The sequence below is a fragment of the Humulus lupulus genome, chromosome 2 (genome assembly GCF_963169125.1).
Source record: "Humulus lupulus chromosome 2, drHumLupu1.1, whole genome shotgun sequence".
Lineage (NCBI taxonomy): Eukaryota > Viridiplantae > Streptophyta > Magnoliopsida > Rosales > Cannabaceae > Humulus > Humulus lupulus.
In genome coordinates this window covers 44214190-44236412 of record NC_084794.1, presented here as the reverse complement: position 1 = coordinate 44236412, position 22223 = coordinate 44214190, and the positions used below count along the sequence as shown (strand labels likewise).

General features: G+C 37.8%; 1 protein-coding gene across 1 annotated transcript; it reads right to left on the bottom strand.

Moving 5' to 3' along the window:
* Positions 1–19793: 19793 nt before the first annotated feature.
* On the bottom strand, positions 19794–21772 carry LOC133817732 (glutathione S-transferase DHAR1, mitochondrial-like). Its single transcript, XM_062250326.1, has 6 exons — positions 21592–21772; positions 21409–21499; positions 21140–21283; positions 20765–20882; positions 20523–20663; positions 19794–20049 (listed from the first exon to the last, which is right to left on the bottom strand). Exons 1-6 carry the CDS (start codon positions 21647–21649, stop codon positions 19963–19965), a joined length of 639 nt encoding a protein of 212 aa, XP_062106310.1. The 5' UTR covers positions 21650–21772; the 3' UTR covers positions 19794–19962.
* Between the last annotated feature and the right edge of the window lie 451 nt (positions 21773–22223).

Genomic DNA, 22223 nt, shown 5'->3' with positions numbered 1-22223 from the left:
TGCTCAGCCTTGACCTATTGACATGTCAAGCACTTAGCCACATACTCTACCACATCCTTCTTCATCCCAAGCCACCAATACAGTGATCTCACATCCTGATACATCTTCGTGGTGCCTGGATGCAAAGGGTAAGGAGTAGTATAAGATTCATCCACAATCTCCCACCTCAAAGCAGTGTCTAACGGAATACATATCCGACCCTTGTATCTCAATAAGCCCATCTTTGACACTGTATAATCTTTGGACACTCCAGCTAAAACATCTTCTCTGATCTTGATCAGTTGTGGATCACTCAACTGACCTTCCTTTATTCTCTCTAACAGTGTAGACTTTAGTGTAATGTTGGCCAATTGGCCCACCAGAAACTCTATGCCAGCTCTGGTCATATCTTCTGCTAATTCTCTAGATATCAGCCTCGCACTAAAAATCTGTCCCGGACCCTTTCGGCTTAAAGCATCTGCTACCACGTTGGCCTTTCCTGGATGATACAGAATCTCACAATCATAATCTTTTACTAACTCTAGCCAACATCTTTATCTCATGTTTAAGTCTTTCTGTGTGAAGAAGTACTTTAGGTTCTTGTGGTCAGTATAAATCTCACACTTCTCCCCATAAAGGTAATGCCTCCATACCTTTAATTCAAAAACCACTACCGCCAACTCTAAATCATGAGTGGGATACCTCTATTCATAATCTTTTAGCTGACATGAGGCATAAGCAATCACCTTCCCTGATTGTATCAGAACACAACCCAAACCCTGATCCGTAGGCAGACTCAGAACTGCAGCTGTAATCAACCTCTGCTTCAGTTCCTGGAAGCTGTTCTCATACTTTTTTGACCACACAAACTTCTAATTCTTACGTGTCAGTTCAATCAATGAAGTGGTAATCTTTGAGAACCCTTCCATGAAACGTCTGTAATAACCTGCCAACCCAAGGAAACTTCTCACCTCTGAAGCATTCTTTGGCATTGGCCAATCTCTGACCGCCTCAATCTTGGCTAGATCTACCTTAATCCCCTCCTTACTGACAATTTTCCCAAGGAAAGTTACCTGAGATAACCAGAACTCACACTTCTTGAATTTTGCAAACAGTCTATGTTCCCTTGGTCTCTATAGAACCAACCTCAAATGTTGCTCATGTTCTGACTTTGACTAAGAATAAACCAGAATATCATCGATGAAGACGACCACAAATTGGTCCAAATAATCCTTGAACACTCTGTTCATCAAATCTATAAAAGCCGCAGGGGCATTAGTCAATCCAAAGGACATAACTATGAACTCATAATGCCCATATCTAGTACGACAAGAAGTCTTTGGTATATCTCCCTCCTTGACCCTCAGCTAATGATAACCAGATCGAAGGTCTATCTTAGAGAATGCCCTTTTACCTTGCAACTAGCCAACTAGATCATCTATCCTTGGCAGAGGATACTTGTTCTTGATTGTTAACTTGTTCAGTTCTCTATAATCAATACACATCCTCAGAGAACCATCCTTCTTCTTCACAAACAGAACTGGTGCACCCCATGGTGAGAAACTAGGTCTGATAAAATCTAAGTCTAACAGCTCCTGCAGCTATACCTTTAGTTCTTTTAACTCTATTGTGGCCATTCTGTAAGGTGCTCTAGACATTGGCTCCATCTTTGGTTCCAGTTCAATCACAAATTCAATCTCTCTGTGCAGTGGCAACCCTGGTAAATCTTCTGGAAACACATCTAGAAACTCACAGACTAATCTGGTCTCCTTTGGTCCCACTGGTATGACTTGAGTGGTATCAACCACACTAGCTAAGAATTATATGCAACCTCCTTACAATAGATCCCTAGTCCTCAAAACAGATATCATAGGCATATGAGGTCCATGCACAGTGCCAAAAAATACAAAAGGATCCTCACCTTTGGGCTCCAAGGTTATCATCTTCCTTCTACAATCTATGGTTGCCCCATACTTCACTAACCAATCCATACCAAGAAGCATATCAAAGTCAGTCATAACAAACTCTATCAAGTCAACTGATAACTCTCTGCCCTTTATTGTCATTGGCAATGACCTGACTCATCTTCTAGATACTACTAACTCCCCAGTGGGTAATAAGGCTACAAACCCCACAGCATAATAATCACATGGTCTACACAGTCTATCAATAAGTCTACTAGCAACAAAAGAATGTGTAGCACCAGAATCAATCAAAATAGTATAAGGGGTTCCAGCACTAAAAAGTTAACCTGTAACTACTGAGGGTGAAGCCTTGGCTTTTGCCTGAGTCAATGCAAACACTCGAGTTTGGACCGAGCTGTCCGCCTTCCTTGGCTCTTCCTTCCTTGCTTTCGGGCAATCTTTCTTGAAATGGCCCACTACTCCACATAAGAAGCAAGCTTTTTCCCTACACTCCCCTATATGGCACCTCTTGCACCTAGGGCACTCTGGATAAGTCCTCCAGGCCCCACTGCCACCCTGGCGGCCCATTGAAAAACCAAGTGGTCGCCTGTCAGGACCTGGAGCTGGGAAGGCATCAATAGCCTTCCTCTTTTGATCACTGGGGCCTCCGCCCCTACCTGTACCAATAAATGGAGGTCCCGTCCTACTAAAATCTCTTTTGGCTGCATTGTCCCACCATATCCTGTTCTCTGCGCTCTCAGCTATGAGCGCCTTCTCAACCACCTAGGCATAAGTAGTAACTCCAGACACAGTGGTAATACGAACGTCACGGGCTATTCTATGTTGTAGCCCCTGGAGAAACCTCTCCCTCCTGGTCCCATCAGTGGGCACCAATTGCATGGAAAACTTGGCCAATCTATCAAATTTCAGAGCATATTCAGTCACTGACAGACTCCCCTGAAGTAATATGCTGAACTCTTCAGCCTTTGCAGCCCTGATGCCATCATTATAATACTTTTCATTGAACAGAGTCTGAAACTCTTCCCAACTCAGGGCATTGACATTTCTGGTCTGCGATATCACTTCCCACCAAATTCGGGCATCCTCCCAAAACATGTATGTGGCACAAGCCACCCTTTCATTACCAAACACCCTCATAAAGTCAAGGATGGTGGTAACCATGCTCATCAATTGCTCAGCCTTAGCTGGATCTACACTACCCTCAAAAACTGGAGGGTGTTGTTTCCTGAACCTTTCATAAAGAGGTTCCCATTTACTTTTAGCTTCTAGCAACTGCTCAACTGTTGGCACCACTACAGGTGATGCCTCTGATAAAATGTTCCCTGCAGGAACCTGTTGTTGTCTCAGTAGGCGAATTTCTTCTTCCTGTCTCATAACTCTGGCTTGCAAATCAGCAAACAACTGCTGCCAGTTATCAAGAGCTGGCTGAGGGGTCTGACTCTGGTCATTTTCCTGACCCTGTCTATCATTCTGGCATTGATTGTCCTAGCCAGCTGAGGAGTCTACCTGTCTTGGAATCATATTATCAACCTATACCTTGTTGCAATAGTCAATACGGCCAGTTAGGTAGTGATAACTTAACCTCTTGCCACCTCACGGTCCAAGATCAAGTAGATATTCATCCATGTTCCACAATCATATCAATAAACATATTGATTCATGATCATAACATTTAGCACTTAACAGTTATTAATTTAACAACTAACAATACTAATAAGCATGTTCTAGCTATATCAGTGCTAATAAGCACGTTCTTGCTTCTCATGCAGCAATCAAGGCCCAGCCTTATTAATATATCTCATGTAGGCAGGTAAAACATTTATATTCTATTTAAGCGGTTAAACACAACCACGTAAATGATTACCCAACCATAAGTCGAGCTTGTCTTCAGTGGCGGATGTACATGCCCAGCCAGTCTACAGGAACCCTAAACATTGGCATGCTCTGATACCAAGTTGCAACGCCCTGGTTACTCCAAGATTGTTACTATGGACTTTAAACAGTGCTTAACTTGCTAAACGAGTCATTAGGTTATAAACATGCATCTAGGTGTTATTAACAGGCCAGGGTGAAAATTCTCGGTCAAAAGGAATGGATATATTTTAATTTAAAACATTAAATTGTACATGGGCCCATAAAATTGTTTAGAAAGTGATTTACAATCCAAAATGGTCATTACAGTATAAAAGTTACAACCTACCGTCCTAAGAAGCAAAAATTTCCTCTAAGAAACACCTTGGTTGTGGTGGTCAAGAAGCTGCATATGTACATATCACCACCTAAGCTCTCCACTCAAGGTTGGGTGAGCTTTTCTTTCCCTTTACATGTAGTGTCTCATAATTTTACTTAGCTAGGTAGTAGTAGTAGTAGTAGTAGTAGTAGTAGTAGTAGTAGTAGTAGTAGTAGTAGTAGTAGTAGTAGTGTAGTAGTAGTAGTAGTAGTAGTAGTAGTAGTAGTAGTAGTAGTAGTAGTAGTAGTAGTAGTAGTAGTAGTAGTAGTAGTAGTAGTAGTAGTAGTAGTAGTAGTAGTAGTAGTTGTTGTAGTTGTAGTAGTAGTTGTAGTAGTAGCAGTAGTAGTAGCAGCTAGTAGTAGCTTGTATTATGTTAGTTTCCGTGGATATTGGTTCAAGCTAGTAGTAGTAGTAGTAGTAGTAGTAGTAGTAGTAGTAGTAGTAGTAGTAGTAGTAGTAGTAGTAGTAGTAGCAGCAGCTAGTAGTAGCTTGTATTATGTTAGTTTCCGTGGATATTGGTTCAAGCTAGGACTTAGTTGGAAACTCATAGCAACAGTTATGGATTTTATAAGTTTAACCTATAGTTTAGAATATTAATTATAACATAAGGTTTGAATAATATTGCTGGTCCTAGAAATATTGTTTATTATAACCTAAGGTTTAGGTAGAATTAATAAGAGCGTGACACTTGTCACAAGCATGTTTATTAAGGATTTAAGTATTTTTGATGAATAGTTTAATTAAAAGAAAGATCTAGAAGCTCTAGAACCTTCCAGTAGCTGTTAGGATCACATTTTTACTCAGTCAAAGATGTTTAATCAATTCAAAATATGCTGAAAAAATGCAAATAAGTGTTTGATATATCAACGTATGCCGATATATCGCAACTATAGGGGCCAATATATCACCTACGGGAGACACAAAAAACATGTCGACTTCGCACGAACGAAAGCACGAAGACTCGGGTATAGGTCTAGGTGATATATTGCCTAGGGTGGGTGATATATCGGCATCTGGGAGATATTTTTTAATACTTGAGGATTTTAAATTTAAAAATAGCCTTAACCACTTGAACTTGCTCTTGAACGATTTTGACTGAGTGCTGGGCATCTATTGAACAAAAATTCAAATCTTTTTCATTTTATATTCATTTATTTAGTCATTTTAAAAGGGGTTAGTTTCACTCATTGAACTCTATAAATAGGACCTAGTACTCAGCCATTTCACTCATCATTCAAGCTTTGTTTAGAGCCTCCAAGCTGCTAAGATTACTATAGAGAGAAACACTTGGGTTTTGGGTTAAAAGCTTTTCCAATCTAAGCTTTTCTAAACACTTGGGAAGTAAGATAGTGTTATTTTGTTATCGAGGTGTAGATCAAAGTCATAGTTCATCCAAGGTATTCTTATCCTTAAGTTCAATTCTTCATGGTTCTTTAGTTTTCTTTTGTTTTCATTCAGATCCTAACTCTTTGTTATGATTCTTGGTTAGGTGTTTAAGTTCTTTGAAACTTAAGGTTTTCGGTAAGTTTCTACTTTGATGGTTTAGTTCTCTTTTTCATCTCCTTTTCTTTAGAAACTCATGGTTTTACTGTTGGTTTTAGGAGTGTTCCAAATCCTGTTCTTGTCCCCATATCCCAGTTTTTAGTAAGGAAAATAGGTTAGATTATATGGGTTTATATGTTTATGTTATGATATGTCTTATGTTATAATATGATATGTGATATGATATATGTTGTAGTCCTTGGGCATATGACTTGCTTAGATAGCAAGCCCCAAGAATTTATGTTGTAGTCGCTTGGGCATATGACTTGCTTAGATAGCAAGCCCCAAGAATTTTTATCATTTTCATGGTTTAGAGTTATGATTTACCCTACCTCGATTAGTTGACAGAGGACCTAGATGGGTTATCATAAACTATAGTTGTGATCTAACCTACCTCGATTAGTAGACTGAGGACCTAGATGGTTTTATCACATACCACGTTAATGAGTTAATGGCCATTAATATTGTAGTCCTATATGATATACGTTTTTATAGTTATATGTTGTATAGTACATGCTTTATGATATAGTCTTATGTTTATGATTTATGACATATATGCTTTTAGTAGATTTTCCTTGCTAGACATTAGGCTCACTCCTTTCTTTTTAGATGGTGCAGGAAAATGAACTTGGAAGGTGGGTCGGATTCGTGGCAGCTTGGCATGTGTATTGAGGAAGGATGGATTGAATGGACTGCTGGAAGATCGAGGATGACTTTTTTTTTTAAGTCTTTTGATTTATGTTTTTATGTATTTCCGCACTTAGTATTTTAAACAATTAATTTAATGTTTATGTTTATGTTTTATAACAATGGGGTCCCATACCATATTTTGTATTTGGTACAATATTTTGGGTTTTATAAAAAGTTATGTTATTTCATACGTATGTATTTCAAATTAGTAGCTATATCATAGTAGTTTAATGGTCCAAGGTCTTAGAAATAGTTGGGGCATTACAGTTGGTATCATAGCCCACAGTTCATATGCATGAAGTTCTCCTTGATACACACGCACAAGCTCCGGATCTAACCACCAATGTAAGTGTTTATGTTATGGTTATTGTGTTTACGTTATTAGCTAACATTTTAGCCCTTATGTTTTCAGTTAAGAATGGATGGAGCCTTGACCTATCAGGATATTCGAGCCATTAAGGCCTTGAAAAGGAATAGAAGGCCAAGGAATACAATAGGAGTGTTAGAAAGAATCACTTAGAGACTGATCTTATTCCACAAGGAGATAGTTCACCTTCAGACTACTAAGCTATGATGAGAGCTACAGTACAATATGTCCTAGTAATTAGGCTTTTTAAAGATTTTCCTTCTGTAATTTCAACATCAGAAGAAATGTGGGAGACTATAAATGATGATGATGATTTACCAGTAACCATGAGGTATTATTTTCTCATACTTAGGTTCACCTCTAAGTTGGAATTTCAATTCACTAATGAACAAAAGCATATCATCTTCATGAATCTTCCTGAGGTAGTTTTGAGGCCCAAGATAATGATAATTATGAAAAAATAGATGATGACATGTTAGATGAAGGGTCAGATGTAAAAGATCCTGATTTTTAGATTTACCCTAGTTATTTTAAGTTTAGTTTATTTATTTCTTTATTGATTTATTTATTTTTTGCATTTATGATTGTACTTAGTGAAAACCTTTTTCCAAATGAATATTATTGTTATTTTTAAATGACATGTATGAGTTTGATTTTTTTTACAATCATAATAAATAATAAATTCAATAAATAATGACTAAGTTCGGTGAGGGTGGATACAAATCAAGGGACCGGGTTCTATATTGAGAGTTTAGGGGGGCATAGTAGTGGGAACGATTTTACTGATCCCAGCCATCCCTCAATATGGTTAACTTTGGAACAGCGACGAATTTCGAGCCTGAGAATTAAGTCATATAGGATGATTAGAAACAGACTTAGAAAATAATAAAGATGGCTTATTTTTCTAAGTATAGAAACACACCCTAATTATAAAGAAGGCTTACATAATTCTTCATAAGAAATCATAACTAATAGATCTAATTTATGTTTGCTTAGACTAAGTCTTGCCTTAAAGCCTATTAGGGTAAGTTCTAATATGTTTTTCTCGACTATTAGAACTTTGCTGAAGATGTCGCTCAGAAGGTCTGCACACACAGCCGGCAATGCCTCCAGCGCCGCCAACAAGACTAATGAAGCCCCTCCAGTTTGAAGAAGGGGAACGCGTGCTACCAATGTTGCTACTAATAGAAGTGCACCACCTCCGGTTGACAACACCGCTAAAATTATCTAGCTACGACAACAAGTGGAAGAATTGCTGCAGCAACAACGACAACAGCCTCAGCCACAAACGCAGCCTCAGCCAGCGGGTCAGACACCCCAGCAAGTAGGTCTGTATGGGGGATGGGCAATGGCGAACTATGCGCCTTACCCAGCTCAATACATAGAACCAGTATACGAGCGATTTCCTAAGCAACACACTCCAAACTTTGAAGGGACAACCGACCCCTTCGAGGTGGAAGAATGGCTCAAGAATGTAGAGCCGATACTTACACACGTGAACCTCGGCAATGCAGATCGCATATCTTGCGTTTCCTCTCTTCAGAAGAAGGATGCCAGAATCTGGTGGGATTTAGTACAGAAGACTCATGACATATCCACCATGACATGGACTCGATTTTTGGAGCTCTTTCACAAGAAGTACTATAACTCGGCAGTCATCGCTACGAGGGTAGAAGAGTTCACCAATCTGAAGCAGGGAAACTTAACGGTAGTAGAGTATACACGATAGTTCGACCGACTAGCCAAGTTTTCACCAGAGTTGGTCCCAACCAACTTCTTGAGGGTCACCAAGTTCGTTAGGGGACTCAGGCCCAAAATTGAGCTAGGAGTCAAGCTAGCAAACCCTGGAACCACTTCTTACGCCGAAGCTCTAGAAACGGCTATAGAAGTGGAAAGGCTTCAGGCAAATATTAGTAAGGAGGAGGCCAGCAAGTTTGAACCTAAACAACATAATCAAACTCAAAATGGTCAGAACCACAACAACAACCATCAGCATAACAACAATAATGGCTAGAAGAGAAGGTATCTTGATAGTAAGCAATCTGACAATGACAAAATAGCACAGACTAGCAATGGAAGCAATAGGTCGGGTTATGTAGAATACCCGCAGTGTTCCAAATGCCAAAATAAGCATCCTGGTGAGTGTCGTGCAAACAACAAATGATGTTACAATTGTGGCCAGGAAGGGGATCGAAAAAGGGAATGTCCACAGCTCAAGCAAGAAGAGAAAAGGGACAACAAGATGGTTACAGCCAGAGTCTTTGCCTTGACCCAGGGAGAAGCCGAAGCTAGTAACAAAGTGGTCACAGGTCAGATTCCTATCATCGATACTATATGTTCAGCATTATTTGATTCGGGAGCAACACACGCATATATCTCGTTAAGAATGATAGAGAAAATAGACAAACCTTGTGAAAGATTTAGAACTAGGTTTGTGATAGAATTGCCTTCGGGTGAAGTGGTCCTATCATCACGGATAGTATGAGGCGTACCGATCAAAATCAAGGACATAGAACTAGAAGGAGACCTGATAGAGCTAGAGATTAAAGACTTCGATGTAATACTGGGAATAGATTGGCTAGCAAGGCATGGCGCAACCATCGACTGTAGACGCAAGAAAGTGACATTCGAAACTCCTGCCAGTCAGAAACTATGATTTATGGGAAAGATTTCAGGACTACGAACACATCTTATCTCATCCCTCAAAGCTAAAAGGATGATAGAGAAAGGGTGTCATGCATTCTTAGCAAGCATCACGAATGTGGCAAAAGAAACACCACTAAAGGTTGGAGACATCAGCATTATAAAGGAATTTCCAAAGATATTTCCTGACGACTTACCAGGGTTACCACCTACTCGGGAAATTGACTTCACAATCGAACTAGTACCGGGAACTGAGCCTATCTCTAAGGCACCATACCAGATGGCACCAATCGAACTCAAGGAGTTAAAGACGCAGTTGCAAGAACTCTTAGACTTGGGTTTCATTAGACCAAGCCATTCGCCATGGGGACCACCAGTTCTATTTGTGAAGAAGAAGGATGGAAGCATGCAGATGTGTATAGATTACCGCAAGCTAAATAAGGTGACAATTAAGAATAAGTACCCACAACCCCGTATCGATGACTTATTTGATCATCTCCGAGGAGCGACCGTGTTTTCTAAGATTGATTTACGGTTGGGTATCACCAGCTCAAGGTATGGGAAGAGGATATTCCCAAGACATCTTTTAGAACTCGTTATGGACATTATGAGTTTCTAGTTATGTCTTTTGGTCTTACCAACGCTCCAGCCACATTTATGGATTTAATTAAACGGGTCTTCAAGGATTACTTGGAAAAATTTGTCGTAGTGTTCATTGACGATATTTTGGTGTACTCCAAGGACGAAGTCGAGCACGAGGAACATTTAAGAATGACCATGCTGCGATTGAAAGAGCATCAACTTTACACCAAGTTCAAGAAGTGCGAATTTTGGTTTTCACAAGTGGCGTTCCTCAGCCATATAGTATCCAAAGATAGAGTTGTTGTAGACCCAGCTAAGGTAGAGGCTGTGAAAGATTGGCCAGGACCTAAGAATGCACTAGAAGTTATAAGTTTTCTTGGGCTAGCGGGCTATTATCGGAGATTTGTAGAAGGCTTTTCTAAGATAGCCACTCCGCTTACTAACCTAACCCGGAAACAACAAAAGTTCAACTGAATGAATAGATGTGAAGAGAGCTTCCAGTTGCTTAAGGATAAGTTATGCTCAGCCCCAGTACTTTGTGTTCCAACACCCAACGACAAGTTTGTAGTATATTGTGATGCGCCAAAGCAAGCTTTGGGTTGTGTGCTGATGCAAAATGACAAAGTGATAGCCTACGCCTCAAGGCAGCTGAAGGAATACAAGCAATGTTATCCAACGCATGATATGGAGTTGGCAGCGGTGGTCTTCGCATTGAAAATCTGGCGCCACTATCTTTATGGAGAACGGTGTGAGATTTATACGGATTACAAGAGCTTAAAATATTTCTTCACACAAAAGGAGCTCAACATGAGGCAATTCAGGTGTTTAGAACTAGTAAAGGATTATGATTTTGAAATCCAATACCACCCAGGAAAAGCAAACATAGTTGCAGATGCACTAAGTCGAAAGAGTTACGGAAATCTAGCAGCATTATCCGGAATAGAAAAGCCACTACAGCAAGAGTTGATCAATGCCGGAATAGAAGTAGTCATTGGTCAACTGGCTAACTTTTCCATCCAGTCAAATCTGTTAGAAGATATACGGATTGGGCAAGGGCATGATGACACATTAATAACACATATGGCTGCAGTCAAAGAAGGTAAAGCCACATATTTCTCTATATCAGGACAGGGGTTCTTGAGATATAAGGACTAGGTTTGCGTGCCGAATGACCATGAGATTAAGATAAAGATTTTAGTAGAGGAACACAATACCCCATACTCAGTTCACCCAAGGTCGACCAAGATGACTCACGACCTTAAGGCAATATATTGGTGGCCGGGAATGAAGAAAGATGTAGCAAAATATGTGTCCAAATGCCTAGTATGCCAGCAAGTGAAAGTGGAACATCAGCGACCTGCAGGCTTATTGCAACCACTTAGTATTCCGGAATGGAAGTGGGAAGACATATCCATGGACTTCGTGACAGGATTACCACGAACAAATAAGCAGCATGACTCAGCTTGGGTAGTAGTAGACAGGCTAACCAAGTCAGCTCACTTCCTGTCTGTCAAGACTGCATACACAGCAGACCAGAACGCAGACATCTATGTCCGAGAAATAGTACTACTGCATGGAATCCCTAAGACCATAGTATCTGATAGAGGATCGGTGTTTACATCAAGATTTTGGGGAAGCTTGCAGTAAGCCATGGGTACCAAGTTAAGTCTTAGTACGGCATTTCATCCTCAAACCGATGGTCAGTCCGAGCGTACCATATAGATTTTAGAAGATATGTTGCGCGCTTGTGTACTAGACTTCGGAGGATTGTGGAGTAAGTATTCTCTACTTATAGAGTCCTCCTACAATAATAGCTACCAGTCAACGATTGATATGGCACCTTATGAGTTACTTTATGGAAGGAACTGTCGATCGCCGTTACATTGGGACGGGGTAGGAGAAAGACAACTTCTTAGACCTGAAGCTGTTAAGGAGGCTCAGGATGCAGTGGCGCTGATTAGAAAGCATATGCTCAATACTTAGAGCCGACAGAAAAGTTATGCGGATGTCAAGCGGTGAGATGTGGAATTCAAAGTCGGACATCAAGTCTTCCTAAAGATATCTCCTATGAAAGGTGTGAAGCGGTTTGGGAAGAGAGGCAAACTTAGTCCCCGATTTATAGGTCCTTTTGAGATATTGGACAAGGTGGGAACAGTTGCATATAGATTAGCCCTACCGCCAGCTCTAGCATATAGCCACAATGTGTTTCACATCTCAATGTTGCGTAGATATGTGTCAGACCCATCTCACGTCCTCAAGTACGATACAATAGCACTCCAGAAAGACTTAAGTTATGAGGAATGATCAGTTAGCATCCTAGATAGAGGGATGAAGGAATTACGGTCTAAGAGTATTCCAATAGTCAAGGTTCTATGGAGTAATAGTTCAGAACGGGAGGCAACGTGGGAGTTGGAGGAAGACATTTTAGCACGATATCCGGAATTGTTTGGTAAATAAATTTCGGGGACAAAATTCTTTTAAGTAGGGGAGAATTTTAGTTTCTCATAATTTCACTTAGCTAGATAGTAGTAGTAGTAGCTTGTGGTTTGTTAGTTTCTGTGGATATTTGTTCAAGCTGGGACTTAGTTGGAAACTCATAGCAACAGTTATGGATTTTATAAGCTTAACCTATAGTTTAGAATACTAATTATAACATAAGGTTTGATTAATATTGTTGGTCCTAGAAATATTGTTTATTATAACCTAAGGTTTAGATAGAATTAATAAGAGTGTGACACTTGTCACAAGCATGTTTATTAAGGATTTAAGTATTTTTTATGAATAGTTTAATTAAAAGAAAGATCTAGAAGCTCTAGAACCTTCCAACAGCTGTTAGGATCACATTTTTACTCAGTCAAAGTTGTATAGGTCCAGGCGATATATCGCCTAGGGTGGGCGATATATCGGCCTCTGGGAGATGTTTTTTAATACTTGAGGATTTTAAATTTGAAAACAGCCTTTACCACTTGGACTTGCTCTTGAACAATTTTGACCGAGTTCTGGGCTTCTATTGAATGAAAATTCAAATCTTTTTCAATTTATATTCATTTATTTATTCATTTTAAAAGTTAGTTTCACTCCTTGAACTCTATAAATAGGACCAAGTACTCAGCCATTTCACTCATCATTCAAGCTTTGTTCAGAGCCTCCAAGCTACTAAGATTACTATAGAGAGAAACACTTGGGTTTTGGGTTAAAAGCTTTTCCAATCTAAGCTTTTCTAAACACATGGGAAGTAAGATAGAGTGTTATTTTGGTATCGAGGTGTAGATCAAAGTCATAGTTCATCCAAGGTATTCTTATCCTTAAGTTCAGTTCTTCGTGGTTCTTTAGTTTTCTTTTGTTTTCATTCAGATATTAACTCTTTGTTATGATTCTTGGTTAGGTGTTTGAGTTCTTTGAAACTTAAGGTTTTCGATAAGTTTCTACTTTGATGGTTTAGTTCTCTCTTTCATCTCCTTTTCTTTAGAAACTCATGGTTTTACTGTTGATTTTAGGAGTGTTCCAAATCCCGTTCTTGTCTCCATATCCCGTTTTTTGTAAGGAAAATAGGTTAGATTATATGTGTTTATATGTTTATGTTATGATATGTCTTATGTTATGATATGATATGTGAGATGATATATGTTGTAGTCCTTGGGCATATGACTTGCTTAGATAGCAAGCCCCAAGAATTTATGTTGTAGTCGCTTGGGCATATGACTTGCTTAGATAGCAAGCCCCAATAATTTTTATCATTTTCGTGATTTAGAGTTATGATTTACCCTATCTCGATTAGTAGACAGAGGACCTAGATGGGTTATCATATACTATAGTTGTGATCTAACCTACCTCGATTAGTAGACTGAGGACCTAGATGGTTTTATCACATACCACGTTAATGAGTTAATGGCCATTAATATTGTAGTCCTATATGATATACGTTTTTATAGTCATATGTTTTATAGTATATGCTTTATGATATAGTCTTATGTTTATGATTTATGACATATATGTTTTTAGTAGATTTTCCTTGCTGGGCATTAGGCTCACTCCTTTCTTTTTAGATGGTCCAGGAAAATGAACTTGGAAGGTGGGTCGGATTCGTGGCAGCTTGGCATGTGTATTGAGGAATGATGGATTGAATGGACTGTTGGAAGATCGAGGATGATGTTTTTTTTAAGTCTTTTGATTTATGTTTTTATGTATTTTAACACTTAGTATTTTAAACAATGAATTTAATGTTTATGTTTATGTTTATGTTTTATAACAATGGGATCCCATACCCTATTTTGTATTTTTTACAATATTTTGGGTTTTAAATAAAGTTATGTTATTTCATACGTATGTATTTCAAATTAGTAGCTATATCATAGTAGTTTAATGGTCCGAGGTCTTAGAAATAGTCGGGTCATTACATTACCTGCACAACATAGCACCCGTGAGCCAAGGCTCTGCAAGAAAACTTATTACCGCATGTATGTAATATCAATAAATGATCATGTAATCATTCTGAGGCTTGCAGCCCTGTTCAGATAGGTAACTAATGAGTCACACTCTAGATAGGTGACTAATTAGTCACTCTCTGGAAAGGTGACTAATGAGTCACACTCTGGATAGGTGACAAATGAGTCACACTCTAGATAGGTGACTAATGAGTCACTCTCTGGATAGATGACAAATGAGTCACACTCTGGATAGGTGACTAATGAGTCACACTCTGGGGCTCTGCACCCTAAGTCATGTGATGCTTCAGTCACCTGAGCCTTTTGGCCCTGGCTCTAAGTAACTAGCCCTTAGACTAGACAAGCGCTTTAGTTTTCTTTGACCTTTAGGTCGATCAAGAATTTCATGTTCTTGTATATTAGATCTAATCATTTCGTCATGTGTTAAACACATTAATTTCGTTCTTGACTCGTAAGCCAATACCATACGACCAGTGCTCAGTACTACCGCTGATCTTGACTGATAAGTCACAACTTCACGACCAATACTAAACACCAATGTCATTCCCTAACTAATAAGTCAGTGTCATTCACAAGTAAGCAAAGCTGCTGCGCATTTACAATGCAGTCAATGTCCATATATAGAGTACTCAACATGCCTCATCAATAACCATGTATGTCACATACTGGGTGCATTTTTCTTACCTCTGGTTCGAGCGTGAAATAATAAAAGAACGACCCTTGAGAACGATCGGTCCTTAAGTCCCTTAGCGGTCACCTAATCATAACCAAATATGAAATCCCATCAATAAAATAAATAATAAAAGGTTCATGGTCTAAAACCCCGATCCCGAGACCTCGAATCCTACTAAAAATGTTAGTAGATTCGATCCTGAGCCTTAAGAAATGAAAACCCACGCTCAAAACTCTTGAAAACCCGTCTTGGCACAAAAGGGAGGGGCGGGCCGCGACTTGCCCCTAAAATCCGCGGCACGCCCCGAAGACAGAAAGCCCATGTCTGGGGTGCCAGGGGCGAGCCGCGACTTAACCTAGAGGGTCGCAGCGCGCCTGCTAGACAGCAACCAGGGGAGGCTCTAGAATGGGTTCAAGTCGCGACTTGCATAAACTCGATCATGACTTGATCCCATGAGCCCAGCTCCCCTATCTATTTCTCAATTCAAACTCAGTCAAACCCTCACCAAATCAATCCCAAATTCATAGCCAAAAATTATACAACATCACCAACATTTAACACAACAAAACCTAAGCTTAGAAACACTTAAAACCTCACCAAATAATCACTTCTAAGATCAAAACTCTCAAGTCTTAAACTAACCTTAAAAACAGAGCAAACCTTGAAATTTAAACTGAAAACCTTACCTCAATCTTGAATTGTACCCCCTTCAATGGCTGTAACACATCCCTAAGCTCACAAGCCTTAATTCTCAAGCTTTAATCTTCAAGTTCCTTCAAAAATCTCAACCCAAGGAAAGAGAAAGGGATGATCGAGAGATAGAGAGAGAGAACTCTATTTTTGGCTGCATACTTCCTTCTACAGCCACCCTAACCTTAAGTATATCCCATGGTCAAAATACCAAAATGCCCCTAGGGTCATTTAAAACCTTAACAGCCACCCAAGGGCAAAACAGTCATTATCCATCTATCCCGTTAATTATAATTAACGTCTTTCAATTCCCGTTATTCCCAATTTCCTCAAATAATTATTAAATCATATCCCATTTACCGTTCGTTCCCGGTAATGTACAAATTACCCCCAGACTCGCCCCTAGTCCAGTAATTAATCTCGTTATGACCAAACCGCTAATCTTGCAACCTAAGATCGTCTCATGCTGAATAGCTCAAACATATCCACATAACAATGTGGTCTCGCCCATAAATCACCAACATCCACATAAATATACAGATATGCCCTTAACGGGCCAAAATTACGAAAATGTCCTTCTAATAAGAAGTGGGCCCACATCCATGCAATTATCATCATATAATAATATATATCACATAATCATGCATATAATCACATAATTGCATATTAAATCAATTATGGCCCTCCTGGCCCCCTAATCCAGGTCTTAAGCCACATTAGGGAATTTGAGACATTACAACTATCCCCTCCTCACTTCATTAGGTGTACTTGGCAGAATTGGAGCGACATGAATTCTCTCCCTATGCATATACCAAACCATGTAACTTTTGTCGATTCCATTGAAAAATAAGTGTTGTTTGATCTTACTAAGATCCCTTTTCCTTACATTTCCACACTTAACACATGGGCAAGAAGTAAATTCTAGGTCTTTCACATTTTTGAACAAAATCTTAAGAATAAATCAACCCCATTTTTATATTCCACAAATAACCTATTTGCTGACATCCATTTTCTATCCATATCTTCTCCTATGTCTATGAAAAATTAAATAATAAAAACTAAATAAGCATACGGCCGAGCATATGAAAAATTCAGCAGCATTTCTTCTATATTAGTAACCTAGACATTTGTCAATCTAATCAAATCCAATCAAATAAGCACAACACAATTCAAATATAATAATACAATACATAATTCTAGACAAAATCGGGCAACATTTCCCGTATAATAGTAATCTAACCATTTGTTAACAACAAGTCAAACAATTCAAACAGCACACAATAAGTTTCTTCCTTATAGCTCCGCAGCACACAAACAAATTTTTCAAAACCTACTTCACTAAAACACACAGTTCCCAACCTTCTGTTATCACCGCAACACACAATTTTAATCTCATAACCTACTTCACTATGGATGAATATTTAAGATATTCAAACTCCTCTAATAAAAATTTAATAATACTAAAACAATAAATAAGATAATGTACGTACCTCTTGCAATTAATACTCCTAGCTAGCAAATTTACTTCACTTTGCAATGCACTTTGCTATTAAATTCACAACTTACAAAATTAAATTAATTAATAAATAAAAGATTACTAAACAAACATCACTAAATAATTGGATTAACAATAACTTATTCTTGCAATTTTAGAAACTTAAAAACCTCAAATGTGTGCTTGAAATAGAAATTTTGAGGTTAAAATCTCTTTGATTAAAACCACAACCTACAAAATTAAATTAATTAATAAATAAAAGATTACTCAATAAATAAATAAAGATAATATATATAATTAACCTACTTCAATGTTAATAAAAAATTTAAAATATATATAATTTTCGAATTAAATAATAATATAAACAAAAAAAATCATAAACATATATACTTGAATTACTTATATCTATACATGCAATTTAGTATGTAAATTAAAATTAAATTATTTTCCTTATTTTAGACATATATATATATACTTAATCAACCTAAAAAACTAATGAAAAAAAATTTCAATTTTCTAATTAAATAGTAAAAAAATAAGAAAAATAGTAAATAATGTGGTATCACTATTAAAATCCCAATTGTATATCTCAAATCTTCATTAAAATTATTTTTCAAACTATGAGAACCTTACTCAAGTTGTTGGACAAAGGCTTCATCCGACCTAGCTATTCGCCTTGGGGTGCACTAGTAGTTTTTGTCAAGAAGAAGGATGGGAGCATGAGGATGTGCATTGACTATCGAGAACTAAACAATGTGACAATCAAGAACAAATACCCTTTGCCCCGCATAGACGATCTCTTCGATCAACTGCAAGGATCCATGGTATTCTCAAAGATAGATCTACGAAGAGGATATCACCAACTAAGGGTAAGGGAAGAAGACATACCAAAGACGACTTTCAAGAAAAGATATGGACACTACGAATTTTCGGTAATGTCATTTGGCTTAACAAACACATCAGTAGTGTTCATGGATCTTATGAACCGAGCTTTTAAGGATTATTTGGATAAGTTCGTAGTGGTGTTCATAGACGACATATTGATATACTCAAAGACGAAAGTCGAGCATGAAGAGAACCTGTGACTAACATTGGAACAGCTCAAGAACCACCAATTATATGCCAAATTTAAGAAGTGTGAATTCTGGTTAGAAAATGTGGCATTTCTAGGTCATATTGTATCTAAGAATGGCGTAGAAGTGGATCCGGTAAAGATAGAAGCAATTAAGGACTGGCCCAAGCCCAAAAGCGCCACTGAGGTGAGGAGTTTTTTGGGCTTAGCAGGATATAACAGATGATTTGTTGAAGGGTTCTCTAAAATAGCTACACCCTTGACAAATTTAACAAGGAAACAGCAAAAATTCACATGGATAGAGAAATGTGAAGAAAGCTTCAAGACGTTAAAAGACAAACTTATATCGACACCAGTCCTATATGTCCCTAATGATAAGGATAAGTTTGTAGTGTACTGCGATGCGTCAAAGCAAGGACTGGGATGCGTGTTGATTCAAGAGGGGAAAGTTGTCGCCTATGCGTCAAGATAGCTAAAAGAGTACGAGCAGAGATATCCAACACATGACTTAGAATTGGCAGCTGTGGTCTTCGCTCTGAAGACTTGGACACTATGCTATTCTTTGAACGGATTTCAAGAGAATTAGCATTTCATCAAAACCAGATTCATAGAGAAGAGTACGACAAGATTGCAGCAATAATTTAGGAAGGAGTCTTACATTGTTTAAGTCAATGCTTTTGCACACATTATTTCTTTACTAATTGATTTATTCTCTGAGCGTAGCCCTGTGGATGTAGGTTATTCGAAATGATTTCTGAACTACGTAAAAATTCTCGTGTGTTGATTTTTTACCTGTTTTTATGTTTCTGTCTCAACATTCGTATCAGTTGTGATAACAACACTAAAATTGGTCTAAACACCTTAATCGGTATTCTTCATTTAATTAATTAAGTTGCTTATCTCTAATCACATGGTAATCATAAAATAAGGAATTTCATAGTAATGAGAAAAATTGTGACATGTAAACAAAGATTTTTCCACTATTTTCATCAACACCAAAATTTTGCTTTTTAGCTATCTTAGCTAAAATTGGGCTAAAAGATAGTTATCCCTTGGAGTTTCTCTAACTTCTGTTGCTTAAACCTTTATGAAGATTTAAAAGCACTTTTGAAGGCACTTTAGGACGGGTAAATATCAAGCTTTATATAACATAATTGAATACCATTTCGAATCGTAGGCATAAGCTTGCAGAATGGCAGTGTTCCTTGGATCTATGAAGGTGGGAAGCATATAATTTTATGATTGTGTATTAGTATTGAGTTAAATCAAGAGAGTTCTATGTTGTGGGGGTTCACAACCTAAAAAATTTTCTTCTATGCATTCCTGTTTTTGGTGAGTGTTAATTGGGGAGGATCTTATGGAGATAGCCTAGCCATAACAATTTAGTTATGTTTTTGTTTCACTTAGATTTTAGTTGTGTATGTGCACATCATAATTGTTATAATGATATGAGCATGATCTAAGAAAATTACCCTTGTCATTTAATAGAGCAAGTCGTTAAACATGCTTATAGGTAAACATTTATTCGAATGGCTACATATAAAATACACCAAAGCCTCGTTTGGATGAAGCCATTTAAGAGTCTCGACCAGGATTCATAGCTTCAAAATCCCATATTCTAGAAATAGTTCATGGATTCACTTTTGGCTCCCATCCTGCAATTATATATTTCTTTTCAGCCTTGGTTTTCTCGAATGATTCCCTTGAGAATAGCAGCTGCAAAAAAAAAATCACAACCAAAATTAGTATATAATCAAAGTAATATATATTTATCCATTTTCATCTATACAAAGTAACATGCACATTGCACATACACATACACACACATACACATGAACATGAAGTGAGAGACATAAGAGTGTGTTAGTCACTTCACAATAACAATGTTTAATAGAAACTAAGAGTGAACATTTGATATTATCTAGACAATTTACATGTTTGGAATGGTACGTAATGGTGATAATAGCTCAAAACACCATTAATGAATCTCCACATTACAAAGTAAAGACAGCTAATCTTAAACCACCAACAGCAATCAAATTGTCTAAGCTAATTATCTCAGCATGAAAAATCGAATTCTATTGAAATAGATTTAAGCCACCAGGCAAAGAGAACATAGTTCAACGTTGATAGAATGAGCTTATAAACCACACTACACAACTTGGTAAAATAAGCATTTTGTTTTATACCTTCTTGTAGTTGAGGACATTAGTCATCTCTGCCGGGACAGTCCACTTCTTGAAATGTTCAAGAGCCACATCAAGATGGTACAGTTTTGGGGCCAAACTTAAATCTACAGCACTAACCTTCTCACCAGCGATATATGGGCCCTGATTACATACATATTCACAACGCAAACACAAAATATCACAAGTCAAGCAGTTATAAGATATCTGTTTTGAGTTAGTACGTAGTAAATGCAAATACATACATGTGCCTTAAGATGCTCTTCAAGTGCCTTCAGTTCGGTGAGCAGAGCCTGTTCTGACCCATCACTTGAGTCCTTGCTCTTCAAGAAAGTCACAAACGTACCAAAAATATTTGATCCCCTACACAACAAATTATTATAGATACATCTCATTTATGTAGAAGCTAATAGTCTACAAAGCTTCAAACCAACAAATATTATTCAAACCTTAATGAACCCTCAAATAAACTTTATCCAAACATTCCTTTTCCAAGTGCATAGTATACAAAATATTAAAAAGTCTCAAGTTTGAATTTTCCACAAACTACATGATTTTTAAAAGGAAAAATATACGGCTAAACTTAAAAGCCAAACTTAATATATAGAAGAGGAACATACACAGAGGTGAATTCTGGTGGAGTGGTGAGAGCAGGTTGAGGGTATTTCTCCTCAAGAATCCCAACAATAACATCAGAATCAGATACCCATTTGTCATCAAACTTCACCACAGGCACCTTCCCTCCAGGATTCACTTGCAGAAACCTACAGATCATCAAAGAAAAACACAAACCCATGTCTCAAAACCCTAAAAAAATAACACCCTCCTCTCTTTCTCATCTGTTCCGTTTGTAAACGGTGTCATTTTGTAACTATGAAGTTTGACATACCATGTGGGTTTGTCACTGAGATTGATGAGGTGCCTCTGGTAAGATATTTTCTTCTCCTCCAAAGTCAGAAGTACCCTTTGGCTAAATGGACCTGAGGAAACCCAAAATCTCAGTCAAATATAACCCAAAAAAAAAAATCAAATCAAAAGCAAACAAAACAGAAAAGAAGAAATTTGATCGTACAGTCCCCAAGAACATGAGGATCACCAACTGCAGCCTTGACAGCAACCTCGAGAGCCATGTGGTCGACGAGAGAATGATTCTGAGTGTGAGAGAGAGGCTAATGTAGATGTAAAAATATGTGTTGCAATGCAATGCAATGCAGAGCTGGGTGAGGAAGATAAGGTTGTATCAACTTTTTATGATAGCAGACTGTGTCAGTTGGTGAATGGTGGTCGGTGTATAATTTTTTATTTTCTTCAAAATAATAATAATAATAGTTGTCCTTTTCGAAAGAAAAAAAAAATTAAAAAAACAATGTGTCACAAATGGAGATATTGCTCCCCAATAGGGAGGGGGATCCTCTGTGTAAGTGTCCTGTCTTCTTCCCCGTTCATCCTATTATGTTTTGACAGCTCATCAAGTTAAAAATGATAAAATTCTATTTTCTTCTCTGCAGAGTCCAGACGACAGCCATATTTCATATCATTAAATTGTACTATTCTCTAGCTTCACAAACTTTCCACATAATAGTTCTATACAAACGAATACAAAACATAATATCATACTTTCCACATAATAGGTTCTATACACACGAATACAAAACATAATATCATACTCTTCCACATAATAGGTTCTATACACACGAATTTCTA